This window comes from Centropristis striata, chromosome 13 (assembly GCF_030273125.1).
Source record: "Centropristis striata isolate RG_2023a ecotype Rhode Island chromosome 13, C.striata_1.0, whole genome shotgun sequence".
NCBI lineage: Eukaryota > Metazoa > Chordata > Actinopteri > Perciformes > Serranidae > Centropristis > Centropristis striata.
The window spans coordinates 22,883,273-22,900,792 of NC_081529.1; the positions used below are offsets into that span (position 1 = coordinate 22,883,273).

Below are 17,520 nucleotides of genomic sequence, written 5' to 3' on the forward strand. Positions count from 1 at the left end.
TCTGCTATCTTCTGAGGGTGATTTATTTTTATCTCTTTAAGTTTTGAAATTCTGCATAATTTAGTGTTTGAGTGACAGGTGACGAGCTGTCTGTCACTGCTGGAATGTAACTAAGAACATTTTAATAAAGTACTGAACTTAAGTAAGTGATTTCACACTTTTATAAATTAAACCACATAACAGTTTATTGAATAGTTAAAATGAGACCTACATTGACGGCACTAAAATGCTGCTTATATAATATTCATAACAATAATAATACATTGCATTTATATAGCGCTTTTCTAAACACTCAAAGATGCTCAACAGGGAATAAATAAATAAACAGAGAGAAAAAAAGTCAGTGGTTGTAGGTGGATTTGAAGAGGTTAGTTTTGAGGTCTGAAGAGACAGTTGGGGGGGGGTCTTTGATGGTTTTGGGAGTGAGTTCCAGAGGTTGGGAGGCAGCAATGGAGAATGCCCTGTTCCTGAAGTGGAAAAAGGCTGTTTTAGTGATGTGTTTGATGTGCTGGTTGAACGAGAGGGTTTGGTCGAAGGTGACACCAAGGTTACCGACGTGAGGAGAATGCTTATAAATGCATCAATAATAATTATCTAATAATATATTTAGAATATATAAAACAATCTGCATAACAAGTAATGTTACTTTGATATTTTCAGTACATTGATGCTGATACTTTTGTACTTTTACTGGAGTGGAGTAGTTTCACAGTGTGGTATTAGTTGGGCAGTCCGTGGCTTAGAGGTTAGGAATCGGGCTGGTAACTGGAGAATCGCCGGCCCACTGCTCCTTGCATGGTGTGTTCACTTGTGTGTAAAAAAGGATGGGTTAAATGCAGAGGTTGAATTTCCCCATTGTGGGATTAATAAAGTAATGTTCTTCTTCTTCTAGTACTTTTACTGCAGGTAAGGATCTGAATACTTCTTCCAGCGCTACAGCTATTTCACTGCAAACTTTAATAACACCACCTGCTGTGTGCTGAGCTGTACAACTGCTGCGCAAGACGCCCAGGCACCAATTTGTCTGGTGAGTGAAGTTCTAGTTTTATTTTGTTTATATATTAGTACTCACAGTAGTTTGTTAGCTGATGTTATTAGCCAGCTAATGCTGTCTTCGATGCTAACAGGAGTGAATGAAAGAAGAAATTATTAAACGGTCTGATGATTGAAGTCATAAACAATTACTTGGAATCAAAGCAAGTCTGTGTTTGTAAAATAAAACTCACAATATTGAACTGTGTTGTTACAATAATATCTGTGTCATTTAAAAATATCACATTTCAGCATGGTTCAGAAGTAACGGAGTTGGTTGGTAAGAGTGTTATAATCATAAAAATGAGCAATTATCCGCATAATAACCAATAGTAAATGCTGCTTAAAAATGTATTTAGCAGAGCATAAAGCTCAGATTGAATATAACAGATCACACATAGATAACACTTTAAGCACATTCCTGAGGGAATCAGATGTAACACAGAGACACATTCATAAAGACACATCCAAGGTGATAAACTCAGGAGGAGTAGAGCTCTGAGGAACACTAGGATCAGATATAGAGGGCCAGATACGCAGAAATGTGCGTATAGTTGTATTCCTTCAACAGACGCTGACTGGAAGCTGTAACACCAAGACACGAAGGACGCGTAACGGCTGCGGAAGGGCTGCGCCGCGGTCAGTGTTGCTGATCGCTGTCACTCTAATTAATGAGACCATTTCCACCGGGTGTGGACGTCTCAGCAGCGTCCTAGCTGCGGCTCTCCGCTCTGCAGCGCAATCAATCCGTAGCACTTCTATTTTTGCCACGAGCCGTTGCTAAACCGTGTCAAACCCAACAGAGCAGATTGCACTAGACAGGAAATCTGACACAGAATCAAAGTAATAAACTTCCACCCCCTTTCAAAATAAAACACTTGTTGAAGTGGAACAGCATACAATCATTTATGACATAACACACTCTTTTATAAGGATAGATGGTCAGACCAACAGATCTTCCACATCGGAGAAACAAAGTAAGCTGTTTGTTGTTGTTGTTTACTTAATACGTACGTTCAGGATTATCACGTTATCTAGCTGGCTCGCTACACTGCCTGTACGCGCCCGGTGGAAATCCCCAGTTAGCCTGGGTCATCAAGGGGAGCTGAGTCTAAACCAGAGTGCAGCCCCATAATCAGGTGCAAATATGGTTTAACCCTATTTTTGTCTCCAAAAAATGCCCCATTCCCAAAACCTCCAGGTCTTTAAAATGACCATTACTCCTTCTAGGCGGGAGGCTGAGCTAAATAAAGGGAACACGTCGGACAAAAGCTCCACATTTTTCCAACATGCTCTCCATCACCATAAGTTTTTTTTTTTTTTGGCATTTTTTTGGCATTTTTACTTTTTTTTTTATTGAAAGTGATAGATAGAAAGGGGGAGACAGAGGGGAGGACATGCGGCAAAGGGACCTCAGGCCGGATTCCAACCCGGGTCTGCCGCAGGAAGGACTCAGCCTTAATGGTACACGCTCTACCAGTGTGAGCCACCGGGACGCCCCACATCACCATAAGTTTTAATTTTTGATGGGAGCCACTTTATCAAGATTGTGGATTGGAGATGGCAGCCTTATAAAATCTATGAGAACCAATATATCTTCCAAGCCACTCAGAAGGTCAATCTTGGTGTCAAAATCTACAGTTTCTGTGTCAAGGAATCATTTAAAGCTATCGAGAATATCACTAGATGATTATTTGATCAAATAGATATGTTCATTTTGGTCATGTATTTATGTCATTTCCAACTCATTAATTAATTAATAGGTCATATACTGTATATATATTCTGAAAAATGGATAACATGCATAAATATTAATTGAACTTATTAGCTTCACCCGTATTATTTATTACATTTACAACTACAAAGATCTGAGCAGTTCCAGTGAGCATTCCTGCATGAGCACCTTGCACCACAGACACTTTCAGTAATTGCATATATGTAAATATATAAGCATGGTGGCTTCCTGCCCTCTTGAAAATTACACCTTCCTAGTGGTCAGATGTTGGTAAACTTTTAGTATGTTATTAAGGACATCTAATACTACAAAAAACAGCTGAGAAACCTTTTGTTAGAATTTTTTTAGGGTTAGGTGTTTTTATTATTATTATATATGCACCCACCTACCAACAGTTTTGACCAATCAGATAGTCATACATTCACATTAAAAACTTTGTGTAACAGTCATATAGTGATCCTTTCTCTGACGGTGGTTGCAGCCAACTGTCTTACAGACTGTGATTTTGATCAGATTAAGGTCCATGTACACGTTAACTCTTTCATTACTTAATAAATAGTCAAAAGGATTGTGCACAACCCCAAACTTTATCTTTTCCTATTGATATTATTACCAAAGCAGGTATTGTAACATTAAATCACTCCAGAAACCGAGTGTGATCGACTTTAGTTGACATATAATGTTACGCAACATGACTAACAGGCTTTAATGAGATTAGTTAATGCTTTTGGACATGTTATGTTATCTTTTACAAATGTGAAAATCAGAACAGATTAGAAAACTGACACTTTTCTGCTTTCCTACCTAAATTTCAGTTTTCAGTTTCCATGGGAGATTAACTCTGACTCTTCCATGGGAGACTTCCCATTAACTCTGTATTATAATATAATATTTAAACAGCATTTTTCAAAACTTAGTGGCTTACATGGTTAAAACCAAATAATTCCAATCCTTCCTTATTATATGGACTTTGGTAAAGTAACTGGATCAACCAGCACAAGTGATGAAATTAAGTCAATGATTTGGTTTAATGTGTCATTGAGTATTATTGCTATGGTGTCTGTGTCAGTTATTGATAGCAAGTTGAATGTTAGTTTAGCTTTACACAGACACAGGGTCTTGCATGCAACTAACTGTTCTCTTTTCAACCTGGCACCACTAGATGGCACAATTAAGTTGTAATTATTAAGTTAATTTTTTGCCTGGTTTGAGGCAGAGTAAACCTAACAGTGTTCATCAGATATGATATGTCTGGAATCCAGTGAAGCAACTCAAAGAGGAACTAAAGTGCTGGACTAAAGTTGAGTTTCAAAAGGAGCTCGAATCAAAGAAAGTGTGACTAAATGTTTGGGGATTTTACATCAGAGCTCCTTAATCCAATTGGATCATCATCTGAGGACAATTAAACATCCAGATAATAATAAGTCGAGTGTGGCGGTTGTTCCTGCTACAGTGTGTCATAGTGAGGAATATTAAAGTCTAACAGCAATATTAACACGTTCACATTTAAAACATGGAAGCTGTCATCAGTTTTCACTGTTATTGGTGAATTTTATTTATTTTTTCTCTTTATTTAACAGAGCAAAGTTTTGTTGAGTATCACATCCAGTTTGTCTTCAATCTTCTTCAGTCTGCCGTTGATGGTGGTGATGTCGGGCACAGTGTCTTTGCCGATTAGTGTGACGTTCCTGGGTTTCTCTCGCTCTACACAGCTCTCCCTACGGTAACCATCAGGACACAAACACAAATGTTCGTTGGAGTCCATCAGCTGCTTGCACTTTCCTCCGTCACAGGTTTGATTGCTGCAGACAGAGATTTTTCTGGAATAATAGAAATACATGTCATACTCGTAGCCTCCCAAGTCACACTTGAAAGTCTTCATGGGTTCTGGGACTTGAACAACTAGATCGTAACTGGCATGCACCGCTTTAAAGAACTCTGTAACATTAACATCATTGACTTGTCCAGAGCAGTGGGTTTTTTTGTTTATTACAATGCAAAAGGACAGATAAAATGGTTCCGGCTTGTAGCATTTCTCCACCTCAGTGATTACTTGTGTTTTATTTATCTCCTCTGCTTTTTGAATGTAGTCCACAGCCACAGTGATCGTATCCCAACGAAACTTTTTCATGTTATATAACTCGTGATAAGAATCTTTATCTGCATGCACCATCACCACCCAGTTGTACCAGTAGTACTTCTTATCCAGAAACCTTTTCAGTTTCTCAGCGACAGCTTTTTTGTTTTCATGACTGATGGATTTCCTGATTACCTCCACGTCTTCCTTCAGGTACTGCTCATAGTTGTCCAGACAGTAGTCTATAGTTGATATCTGAGCTGTGTAAACCTTCTTAATCATGTCAGTGTGTTCGGTTTCTTTGTCTAATAAATCAAAACCAATCAGTTTCCAGTAGAACTGGTTGAGCAGCATCCCCCTCCACATCAAAGTACTGAAATGGATGTTATAGTCACCGATCTTTTGAATGTCACATTTAAACTTCTTCTTCAGCAGGTCATTGAGGTTTCCAATGAGGGACGTGTTAGAGACGGTCAGGTAATGGAAGAGGTTGGCCACGCTGCCCTCAGTTCCTGTGTTCTCATAGTAGTTGACGAATATCTCAGCTAGTCGGAGTTTGTCCTCTTCACTTTTCAACACTGGACTGTTGTCTTGAAGCTCAATGAACTTCTTCCAGGCATTGAGGATGCAGACCTCGTCTTGAGAGTAGACGCTGGCGTAGTTGAACCATTCCACATCTGTTGCCAGGTTGGAGATCTGGATGGAGAGTGAGTCCAGCTTCCTGTTCACTTTATCGAACCCTTTCTTCACCTCGTTCAGCACCGGGTCGTCCTGAGGGATGAGGGCCAAGATCCAGTTGACCGTTGGGACGATCAGAGTTCCGATGCCGGGCACCAAGCCGGCGATAGTGGAGAGACTCTTCATCACATTTTTCACAGATTTGCTGTCAACGCTCCCAATCTTTTCATTGATGACAGAGATTATGTCTTTTGCCACTTCCAGAGATTTTTCCACTTGTGGTCTGGTCTCAAATGGCAGGTCTCTCTTCACCCGGTAGGGGGCTGAGAGGTCATGTGAACCAGCTGAGGAGGTCGTCCAGTAGAGAAGAAGTATCCATGAAGCCAGCAGCATCGAGGCGGACAGCCGAGGGAACGCCATGACTGCAACACAGAAACATAACATGGACTCATTTTCTGAACTGTTAACAAAGTCAAAGCCCCACTCATGTGTTTTGTGTTGTTTCCCCATGTCTTAATTGAGGGAAGAAGAAAACTTTTCTGGTACAACGGTTCAAACTGTCTGAAGAATTTGTAAAATTGGGTTAGGGTTGTTGGGGTTTACATAACTGTGGGTCTCACAGTTCAAAAGTGTGTTAAGATTGCCATCAAAGTTATTAATAATTATAATTTTTTTGTTATATTAAAGGATATGACTTAATTTACTCTAAGTCACTTCGAGATGGGGCACCACTCTGTTAAACAGAAAAGAGACAATTTAACTAAATCAGTCTCATAAATTTACTAAACTATAAATTTGGAACTCTGACTAACAATGAACCTAGTCATTATTAAATTACCACATAAATATTTGGTAAAGGTTGAAGGAATTTTGATGGACTGTGGTAATATACTGGGCTTTAGATAAGAAATCAGCAAGGACTAAGCACAAGTATTTGACCTGTAATCGATGATTTGGTTTATGTGTGTTTTTAAGAATTATCGTTATAATATTTGTATAGCCACATCATTTGAAGTTGTAATTTAATCTTGCTTTACACAGACATTAAATTGTACAGGCAGAATAAATCTACAACTGGCCTGATGCAAATTCATGCAAAATATACTTTAAATTGTCTATTAACAGATACACAGCTTTGTAGAAGAATTCAAAGCTTGCACATCAACACATGGCCCATTATCCTCCAAGACAGGAAAGACGATTCCTCCCCCCAATACCATCTTTATGGTTTTATGACTCTTTGTCTGAAGACATGCAGTTCTGCCATCTTGACTCCCACACACACACACACACACAAACACACGCACACACACACACACACACACACACACACACACACACACACACACACTTTTTTCCTCTCTTGCTCCCTTACATTGTAAATAATCTTAGATTAGACTGTGTAGCTCTCCATACTCTATAGATTATGCGTTAGGTTTGCTTTACTTTGTTTATTTAGAATAAATACCCTTTTGGAGTAAACATGCTGTCCATTTAATGTTGTATACTATGAACAATATACCATCCTCTTCTATGAAAAGAATTCCAAATTCCATCAACCACTACTACATATAAAAATGTTAATTTGATGATAATTATTAAGTCCATTTTTAATCAATGTTCCAAATGTGTAGTTTAGTAAACTTTATGAGACTGATTTAGGTTAATCTTTTCTCTGTTTTACAGAGTGGTGCCCCAACTCAAGGTGACTGAGAGTAAATCATCCGAGAGTGGGAGAGGGAGAGGAGAGTGTGTCCCAGGAGAGAGGCTGAAGGAAAGAGAGAAAGAACAGTGGGAGTGTCGTATTATAACCTCTAGACCCCCTGTTGTGACAGATTTAGACCAATGATCACACATAGGTGCAGTAAATGTAAGTGGCAAGAGTTTTGGTGGCTGTTTCCTTTGTTGGAGACCAAAGTGATTCAGTTGCTGAATCAGTCCAATATGCACAAATAAACAGAATCCGTCTATGGAGTACCTGTGGCATCAACACCATGGAAGGTTTTATATTATTAAAATTATTACAACGCTGGTCTTGTTACCAAAAAAATCTTTGAACAGAACAGTGTATAAATATTGTTTAAGAAATTATTCAGCATTCTACAAATACTTTAAAAACAGTCAAGCAGAGACATGACAGTTTTCAAAGCAGTAATTATTTTTCAGGATAGTTATCAAGTGTTATTTAGTTGCTATGGCTGTATAACTCAAACTATTTGACATGTGTTGCCCAGTTGCCCTTCTGCCAATAAAGTTACTGAAGCAAAACAAATCATTTAACTGAGAGAATCCCAGCCCTAATCTATGAGTCAAAGAGAAAGTTCAGACCTGGAGAGAGATCAGAAGAGCTGGATCCTGGTGTGGAGGCTCAGTAGGCTGACGGGTCGACAGTCTGTAGGTTGTTGGAGTCTCGGATGAAGCCTCTGATCTCTGAACATCGTTTTCATAGGAAGCTGCCTGGCCACGCCTTCTCACCAGGTATGAATTCTTCTCCATGTTGGGGCAGATGGAGCTTGAGACAGAGATGTTTTCCATGTAAGGAGAAAGGATAGAAAGACAGCTGAGAACATTCTCTGAGCTCATTTGGTTAAAACATAGGACCAAAACCCTAAAAAGGAAGTTTGATAAAAAGTTCCTAACCGTCTGGTGATACGACACCATAAACAGGAGCTCACAAGTCTGCAGGTCAGTGCTGAGACAGTGTGTTTATTCTCACACACATGTTTATGGGCAGATTTATATGAACTCACATATCATTTATTCAATCAATGGAAGTTAACCGTTTATGTCTCAGTATATCGTCACCCTGTTAAAATAATCGCCTAACTCATTTTTTCAAGATTTGCAGGAAACACAAAAAACTTCACCAAAAGTGTAACATATGACATTAATTGATAATTTCACTCAAAAAGGATGTTACAAAGGATGGCTATAGGCATAGTAATAACACTTTGTGTAAATTATGTAACGTAAGAGAAATAAATGACTTAGGCAATTTTTTGAACATGCCTTTCTGACTTAAGCAAGATATGGTAACACTTTATTTTGAAGGTGTCTACATAAGAGTCACACAAGCCTGTCAGAAACATGAAGTATCATGAGCATTAATGTCACTTCAGTGTCATTAATGTGTGCATGACACATCCCATGTCATGTTTATGACACGCTCATGTCACTCTTATGTAGACACCTTCAAAATAAAGTGTTACTATATGTTGCTTAAGTCACAAAGGCATGTTCAAAAAATTGCCTAAGTCACATTTTATTTTGACTTAGGCATAATAAATCCACTTAAGTCACACACTTGACATAGGCCATTATCTTAAAGGAGTAAAATCACATGATCTGAGCTGATGTAGGCGATTTTACCATAGGTGGCCGGCATCATGAGGAGATGATTTAGGCAAAAAAAAACAATTTTGACAAACATTTATTTAGGGGATTATTTTAACAGTGTGAGGATATGCAGATGATTTTATGTTGTGTGACCAAAACCAGCTTTGGAATAACTAAATAAATAAAATCAGTTATTGAAGTAAATTTGCAGCTTTTTTTTGTGACTGCTGACTTCCAACATCTGGAAATGACAAGATGTCAGTTTAAGTCAGCTGTATGAGATAAATATTAAGTGTGTGATTGACAGGGTGGTCACTATATATATATATATATATATTAATGTGTAATGCTAGAGCTGGCATACAGCTGATCATCTCCAGCTGTGAGTCTGTATGAAATGAGCTTCATCTGTCCGGTCCGTCCGTTTAATGTCTGCAACCACAAACTCTCTCTCATCTTTTCATCCATCTCACGGGACATGAAGTCAGTCCTCAGAAAACTAGTCATTGTGACATATTCCATAAAACAGGAAGACCACAATGAGCTGTTAAAGAGCTGAGTCATAAAGTGAGCTGACAGTTAAAGCAGGATTTGAATAGCAGGATTTGAATAGCTATCGTTATAATATTTGTATAGCCACATCATTTGAAGTTGTAATTTAATCTTGCTTTACACAGACATTAAATTGTACAGGCAGAATAAATCTGCTATCACTGAGCGGCTGCTCCATGTTCAAACACACGGCTGGATGTTTATCACACATCTCATCCAGTTTACCCTCCATCCTCCTCTGCCGATGATGGTGGTGATGTCGGGCACAGTGTTTCCTGATCAGTGTGACGTCCCTGGGTTTCTCTGGCTCTACACAGCTCTCGCTACATGTGGAGAGTTCATGCAGACTCCTACCTGTGGGACACGGCCCTCTGTTCAGACTGGCAACCAGACACACCTGGTGTGCATTTCCTCCCAGCATATAGGGAGGATCTCAGTTGAGATCTCCCTCCTGTCCTGATTGTGCTGCAGCTCACTGTCTCTGCTGAGGTGTTGTCAATTTATCCATCCTTAAGGTAACTTTTGTTAATTTTACTTTGTTTCTACTAACCTTGTTTCTTGTTCAGTTTTCTTTGAGCATTACTAATGGCTGTTCTCACACTCAAGCCTTGAGAGAAGCCCCAGACCGCCTCAAGTTCTTGTCTGGCAGTTACCAGGTGGTTTTGTGATGCCCAAAGGTATTTCTTTTGAGTTCTCTACTTATCATCATTATCATAGTTATCATCATTTTGATTTTTGAATTTTTTTTTTTTAACTAATTTTGTTATTTTCTTTCATTGTCGGGCTGGCCCCTGCTGTTTTGCCTTACTAGTTTTGCCTTACGAGTTTTGCCTTACTAGTTTTGCCTATTTTGCTTAGTTATTATTCTGCTTTTTGTAGAATTTTGTCCTGATGAGTTGTTTTCTTGTTTGACAGATTTACTTGATTAACTGTTGAAATTAGAATTTTTTTTTGTGTTATTTGCTAAAGACAAACCGACTGTGGCCAACTTCCTAATTTTGAGGAGTGTGGCTTTGACTGGGTTTAGTAACTTGGGTGGGCCCTTTTCTGATATGACTTGCATGCTTAAGAGTTAATGTGCACTAATACTCTCTGATCACTCTTCGCAGTGTGTTTGTGGTGTAATCATCGTTTGCAGTGTGGATAGATAAAGAGCACGTGTGGTGTGACCTCTTTGGCCCTCCTAGCTAGCCCCCCAGTCACAGCCTACTCTCCTCCCTCCCCCTAGGTACGCACATGTTTTAAGAGAAATGGGGTTGTCATGTTTTAATATTTTAACTTTTAAAAGTATTGACAAAATTTTATATATATTAAAATAAAATTGTTAATCTCTTTTTCCTCATAACAGCTTCCAGCTATCTTATTTATTAGTACCTTTTCCAATAAAGCATTTTCTTATGAACTTGAAACTACGTCTCCTCATATTTACTACTTGTGTGCTGTTTGTTAACTCAAGGGTATTTCTAAAACATTATTTTCCTAGGGTGTCCTAGGTGGCGTAGTTGGTACTGCTATGTATTGAGGCCCCTTGTAGCCCGGTCACATACAGTAACCATCAGAACACAAACACAGATGTTTGTTGGAGTCCCCCAAGATTTTGCTGGAGTAATAGATGTAGCTGATGTAATGCCAGTCCACGCTCCACCGACACCTGATAGTCTTCATGGTTTCTGGGACCTGTACAACTGAAGAGTAACTGGCGTTCATCATTTTAAAGAATTCTAACAGGAACACATTGACTTGTTGATGGCAGTCCTGTTTGTCCTTTATCATAAGCAGAAGTGTTCAGATACCTCACTGTGAAACTACTCACTGGAAAATAGCTTCTTTTTTTCTTTTTTCTTTTTTGCAGTGTTTCCTCAATGATGTGAAATTACCAAAGACGTTTAAAATAAAGTTCCTCAGAATAATTTTGAGTTATCAGGACGCTGTTTTATTATTTTTTATTATTAGAACTATATTTAAGAAACAACAATATGAAATAATATGACATCATTCAACGTGTTCAACAACATCTGACTGAGCTCGTCAGCCGTCAGGTGCAGGCCGGAAGGTTGTTGCAATGCTCAACTTGTGGCCTGGGCGCATTGCCGCAGTCAGGATTCCCAAAGAACGTCACATTTTGGCCACTAATGCTCTGTCTATACACACATGCACACGCACACGCGTACACACACACACACACACACACACACACACACACACACAGAGTATAGTTACATTTATATTTTAATATGATATATTGTAACAAACAGTGAAAGGTTCACATGTGAAAGTCACAACAACACAGTCTGAAATAGGTGGTAAAATGTTTCTGTGAATGGAGTCTGGTGTGTTTGAAGAGATCACAGCTTCAGGTGAAGAGGAGGAAATTTAAATGTAACAAACATTTAAAAACCTGTTCCTCTGCGTCCACAGCAGCACATCTGTCTCCAGACTCCAGCTGTGTTTGTGTGTCTTGTGTCACTCTGTGTTGTTAAACTCACCTGTAGCTGCTGTAGTCTGCCTCACAGCGCATCCTCCGGGCACGTGTAGTCCTTCCTGTTCCACAGTTCTCCCTGCACATCCTCCACGGCTCCCAGCTCCAGGTCCCCTCCACTGCAATACACACACACACACACACACACACACACACACACACACACACACACAGATTACTGATTGTCTAAACAAATGTTGAGTACCCACCAATCATAGCAGAGCAATCAACTGCAGCTGCTCCTGTGACATTTTGCCACTGAGAGAGAAAAACAGCAAAACGTTCTTCTCGCACAGAAAGTATTTTTGAAAAGAAAAATGAAGAAATTGTTTTTTTTTGAGCGATTAGAAGGAATTGGTACCTCTGCTTTCCTCCAGAAATGTTCCGTCCTTTTTACCATGGCAGTCTATGAGGCTGTGGGTGCGTGCTGGTGGATCATATGTGCGTCCTATGCCCAAACTATAACTCTTAACTCTTATAGCTTTAGAAGACCAATTTGAGTGAGAAGACCAATTTTCCTACGTTTTTTATGTATATTTTTTTTCTGTAAAGTGGTATCTGCAGCCTCGAGCAACGTTTCCAAATGTATTTTTGAAAGTATTTTTCTCTCTCTCTGAACTCTAGCGATGATGCCATGCACTCTAGCCTCTCCATAGGGTAGCATTGGGGGGATTTTTTTGGCGTGTTTTTGCAGAATAATTAGAAAAACATTTGCTGAAACCCTTAGAAAGGGAGGAGTCGAGTGTTTCTGTGTTTGTGTTTCTGTGTTTGTGTGACTCACAGCGACACTTATCCACGTCGTAGCAGACTCGTCTCTCCCTCAGTTCTCCGTTGCAGATCGATCCGTTGAAGTCTCGATGGAGACAAAATCGATCTCGAGTCTGACTGCCGGCGAGATGTCGGCAGTTAATTTTCGTTTGTGGGTTTCGATAGAGACACTGCTGCCACAACGACCACTCCGACCACACGCCGTCCACTGGACACATGCAGTACAAGTACTCAGTCTGCTGTACAAGTACTCAGTCTACAGTACAAGTCCTCAGCCTGCAGTAATGTGTGTACCTGGACAGGGGACGCCCGTCTCACAGATCTGGGTTTTACGTCCGTCTCCAGGACAGGGTTGGCCGCCATAATTGGGGGCGGGGCTATTACATCTCCTGTCTGACACCATGAGCCCCACACTGCAGGAGACTGAACAGGACGAGAACGGAGACCATGGGCCCCAAGCTCCGTCCACTGGGACAGACAGAGAGACAGACAGGTTTAGAATAAATACAAAGACACCTGGAGTCCTTATTGTCTCTACAAGGACACCTTGTAGGGAGGTGAGATAATGGACCTGGACAGTGAGGCACGTCGCAGATGTCTGCTTCTGTGTTGTCACCATGGCAGCTGTTGCCGGGCGGCGAGACTGAGGGGGCGGGGTTAGAGCAGGTGCGCTGGCGAATCCTGCCAGAAAGGTTATCTTTTTGTTGACAGACTTCGGAGCAGTCGCTCCAACTGGTCCAACCAGACCAGAACCCATCCACTGTCAGGGACACAAACAGTTTACTCATGTTCATGTGTGCGTGCAGCGTGCAGCATGTGGTGAGCAGTGTGAGGCGTGCAGTGTGTGGCGTGCAGCATGTGGTGTGCAGCGTGAAGCGTGTGGCATGCAGTGCTCAGCGAGTGGTGTGAATATTGTGGTGTGCTGTGTGTGGTGTGCAGCATGCAGCATGTGCCGTTAATATTGTGGCGTGTGGCGTACAGTGTGTGGCGTGCATCGTGTGGTGTGTGGTGTGCAGCGTGTGGTGTGAATATTGTGCCGTGTGGTGTGCAGCATGCAGCATGCGGCTGTTACCTGGACAGGGACTCTGACAGACCTGGCTCATCGTGCTCTGTCCTGGACACATCTGACCTCCATATTTGGGGGCGGGGCTATCACACCTCCTAATGGACAGCTGGAGCCCCTCCCCACAGGTCACGGAGCACTGGCCAGCCGGAGACCACGCCCCCCAGGCGCCGGCCACTGCAGCGACAGCCAATCAGAACACAGGTCAGGTTGTGGCTGAGGACTGAGCCCCTCCTACCTGTCGGCTCGGCGTCTTACCTGGACAGTTGGGGAGGAAGCCGCAGTCCTGAACCTGTTTCTTGTCTCCAGGACAGTTGTTGCCTGGCGGTGACGTGTCTCTGGAGGGGGCAGGGCTAGTGCACTCACGCTGCCGCTGTCTGACCGGGACAGGGACATTAACATTCTGGTCATCATTACAGGTACCGCTACACTGAGACCACTCGGACCAGCTGGACCAGCCCCCATGGACTGAGAGACAGACAGACAGGCAGAGAGACAGACAGTCAGAAAGACAGTCAGAGAGACAGACAGACAGACAGACAGACAGGCAGACAGACAGACAGGCAGACAGACAGACAGTCAGAGAGACAGACAGACAGACAAACAGACAGACAGACAGGTACCTGGACACGTGGTAGTGGGACATGTCTCTGTCTCTTCTGATTGTCCTCCGCATGCGAGTTGACACTCAGCAGCCACAGAGCAGACTCTCTGTCTCCTCTTGACTCCGCCCTCTCCACAGCTCACTGAGCAGGACGACCAGGAGAGCCACTGGCCCCACCCCCTACCTGCACACACACACATACCGAGAGAGAGAGGCGCACACACACACACACACACACACACATACCTGTTGTCCATTCAGTTTGTACACAAGTGAATCTTCCCAACCTTTATGTAGTTAATTATTAATCAGTTTGTGTGTGTGTGTGTGTGTGTGTGTGTGTGTGTGTGTGTGTGTGTGTGCGTGTATGTGTGTGCGTGTGTGTGTGTGTGTGTGTGTGTGTACCGTCGCAGCAGGTGTTGTTGCAGCGTGTTGTCTCCAGTGTGTGTTCTGGTTTGTCACACTGTGATTTTCGGGTCCCGTAACACGTTCTCCGTCTCTGCATCACGCCGTCATCACACGTTACAGAACACAGAGACCACGGAGTCCACTCAGACCAGATGGGAGAGCTGCGCACACACACACACACACACACACACACACACACACTGATTAATAATTAACTTCATATAGGTTGGGAATATTCACTTTTGTACAAACTGAATGGACAACAGGTGTGTGTGTGTGTGCGTGTGTGTTTGTGTGTCTCAGCTATAGAGCCACGCACTTTACAACATCTTTTGTTTTTTCGCAATAGGAGTGCAACATTTTGACTTGCCTTAACATTTCTGACACTATTTTACATATTGTCTTTGATGCTGTTAAAACTAGCTTGATTATTAGTTTGATTGATTGATGAAGGTTCAGTAAATATCTTTTTATAAAAGTAACTTGAGGTGTAGAGAGGCGTGTAGTCAGTGATCAGATCCCTCTCCTCCTCCACAGTCCAGATATGTTCTACTCTTCCATTTCCAGAAACAACACTGAACTTAATGCCTCAAACAGGCCACAAACCAACGAGACGTCCCTACGTCTGTTATTTATGCAGTTTGTGGTGTGTGTGTGTGTGTGTGTGTGTGTGTGTGTATGTGTATGTGTATGTTTGTGTGTGTGCGCGTGCACTTACCCACAGGACCGACACACTCCGTCTGTTGCCTGGTAACCGTACTTTGGGTTTTGACAGCAGCTCTCTTCGTCCACGTCACCGAGCTCGCTGTCACACAAACCTGTGGTCAGGTCGAAATGCTGGAAACACCGCACACACTCTGCACACACAGACACACACAGACACACACAGACACATAAGAATAAAGGAAATATCAGAGCATATACAAATAATGTTGTCACGTGACAAATATTCACTGAAAGAGCAGAGAGGAGAGGACAGGAGAGGCTGTTTACATAAGGCAGAGAGGAGAGGACAACAGATAAGATAAATAAACAGGATGTTGGCCCTTAAGCGACATGATTTTTGATTGTTTTCATTTATTTATTTTATTCTTATTCATTAAATTTATGAATCTGCTTTAAAATAAACAGTGAGTCACTTTTTAATTTTTAATTTTTTTTACACCTTTTCATATTTACCGCTTTAATTCTCTTCATTCATTTTTTTTGTCAATTCTGATTTTATTTATTATTTCCCATTTAATGTCTTTGGTCGGCACTCTGTAACTCATTTTTTTAGTTATTAATATTGTATACATATACTTTATTTTTGACTGTTTATTGTTTTGTTTTCTGTTTACAGTTTTTAAGAGGTTTATACTGTTTATTCACTGGATGTGCAGTTGGTTTTAAACTTAAACTTTTTAACTAATTAATAATCTAACTCATTATTTGTACATATTTGATGTCTCAGATCATTATTTTTCAGTATTTTGCTCGTAAACAGCCAAATATTAAATATGTTGTCTGAATGACTGACTGACCTGAACACTCCACAGAAACCAGCAGAACCAGCAGAACCCGGAGAACCTCCATGCTGACAAACACGTCTGTCTCTGATCATGGTGCACTCTGATCCAGATGTCCTCATATCTCAATGTGGGACAACAGGACATCCTTATAAGGTCGACAAACAATCCACATTATCAGTGTCAGTAAACACACACACACACACACACACACACACACACACACACACAAACAGACACACACACACACACCCACACACACAGACAAACAGACACACACAGGGTTTCCCGTCAGTTCAATGACCTGCTAGCTGCTCGTCAGTGATGTCCACACTTTAAATATTGAACTAATGGTAATATCTTATATCTTGTTTGATAGCTGAGAATTTAGATTGAAGAATTATTTATCTTTTTTATCTTTAAAGATCCACAAAAAACATGAATTTATTCTGTTGGTGATTTCATTTTACACAAAAAAAGACTTTCCATTCAGAAGCTGCTGCTCAATGAAAGAAGAAGATCTGAGGAATCCAACGATATCGATAATTGGACAGATTTCAGACATGCCCATTTTATGCTGATTGTCATGAATCAGGCAGGATCCAAATGCAGTACAACCAAGATTGAGAGCAAGGTCTCTACAATTCTACAATGTAATTTAGCAGATGCTTTTATCCAAAGCAACGTACAAATGAGAGTTAATATAACACAAGCAAGGATGAAGTCAAAAAACATAGTAAGATTAAGTGCCGTGGGTTAAGTAGAGTCCATTAGGACGCAAGTGCTTTTTAGGTCGCAAGAGCGGTCAGTGCGATACTTGTCGTAGTCATCAGTGTAGATCAAAAGTGAAGGTGTTCAGTAAAGAGTTGGGTCTTCAGTCTCTTCTTTAAGATTGAGAAGGACTCAGCGGAACGGATGGAGTTTGGAAGTTCGTTTCACCACCAGGGCACTACAGAGGAGAAGAGTGGTTTGAATAGCAGAGGCCTTCAGCTGTGGAGGACCCAGACTGTAGCATATGTCCATATGCTATATGGCAGCAGGATCACGACAGTGTGATGTCACTGTCGTAAGGTGATTTAGGTGTGACAGGTAAAGCAGTGTAGTGTATACGTGGCCGCTAATAATAAACACACCGTAAGTATGCAGTCGTTGTCCGTGGATTATTAGACATAACACAGACGTCTTTCACTCGAAGAGCGTTGTAGGGGTATCTGGTTACAGAGACAAATTGCCTCCAACACGGGGCACCATTAATGTTGGGAATTAAGGATGGCTCTTTT

General features: G+C 41.2%; 2 protein-coding genes and 1 long non-coding RNA gene across 4 annotated transcripts; 1 reads left to right on the forward strand and 2 right to left on the reverse strand.

Annotated features, from left to right (window-relative positions):
* The first annotated feature begins 892 nt into the window (after positions 1-892).
* Positions 893-7,405, forward strand: LOC131982760 (uncharacterized). The gene is made up of 3 exons (XR_009395421.1): positions 893-1,027; positions 4,398-4,490; positions 7,209-7,405. It is a non-coding gene; the product is annotated as an uncharacterized LOC131982760 (long non-coding RNA).
* LOC131982755 (cephalotoxin-like protein) lies at positions 3,693-8,508 on the reverse strand. Of its 2 annotated transcripts, XM_059347350.1 has the most exons (3): positions 7,851-8,508; positions 5,040-5,944; positions 4,436-4,587 (listed from the first exon to the last, which is right to left on the reverse strand). In XM_059347350.1, the coding sequence occupies exons 2-3, from the start codon at positions 5,940-5,942 to the stop codon at positions 4,555-4,557; spliced, it is 936 nt and encodes a 311-aa protein (XP_059203333.1). In that variant the 5' UTR covers positions 5,943-5,944; positions 7,851-8,508; the 3' UTR covers positions 4,436-4,554. The 2 variants fall into 2 exon arrangements, with proteins under 2 accessions (XP_059203332.1, XP_059203333.1); XM_059347349.1 differs by having other exon boundaries at positions 3,693-5,944.
* A 2,830-nt stretch (positions 8,509-11,338) lies between these two features.
* Positions 11,339-16,367, reverse strand: LOC131982753 (properdin-like). The gene is made up of 11 exons (XM_059347344.1): positions 16,256-16,367; positions 15,451-15,589; positions 14,730-14,893; positions 14,344-14,508; positions 13,979-14,188; positions 13,730-13,897; positions 13,229-13,417; positions 12,952-13,125; positions 12,671-12,865; positions 11,897-12,008; positions 11,339-11,551 (listed from the first exon to the last, which is right to left on the reverse strand). Exons 1-11 carry the CDS (start codon positions 16,305-16,307, stop codon positions 11,446-11,448), a joined length of 1,674 nt encoding a protein of 557 aa, XP_059203327.1. The 5' UTR covers positions 16,308-16,367; the 3' UTR covers positions 11,339-11,445.
* Between the last annotated feature and the right edge of the window lie 1,153 nt (positions 16,368-17,520).

What these genes read in the sequence shown, in the direction of transcription:
- LOC131982753 (XM_059347344.1), bottom strand. Translation starts at nt 16,307, where the DNA reads ATGGAGGTTCTCCGGGTTCTGCTGGTTCTGCTGGTTTCTGTGGAGTGT. An exon ending in CTTCCTCCCCAACTGTCCAG is followed by an intron (nt 13,898 to 13,978) that starts GTAAGACGCCGA and finishes CTGTCGCTGCAG; the next exon opens with TGGCCGGCGCCTGGGGGGCG. An exon ending in GCAGACTACAGCAGCTACAG is followed by an intron (nt 11,552 to 11,896) that starts GTGAGTTTAACA and finishes ATGTGTGTATAG; the next exon opens with ACAGAGCATTAGTGGCCAAA.
- LOC131982755 (XM_059347349.1), bottom strand. Translation starts at nt 5,942, where the DNA reads ATGGCGTTCCCTCGGCTGTCCGCCTCGATGCTGCTGGCTTCATGGATA.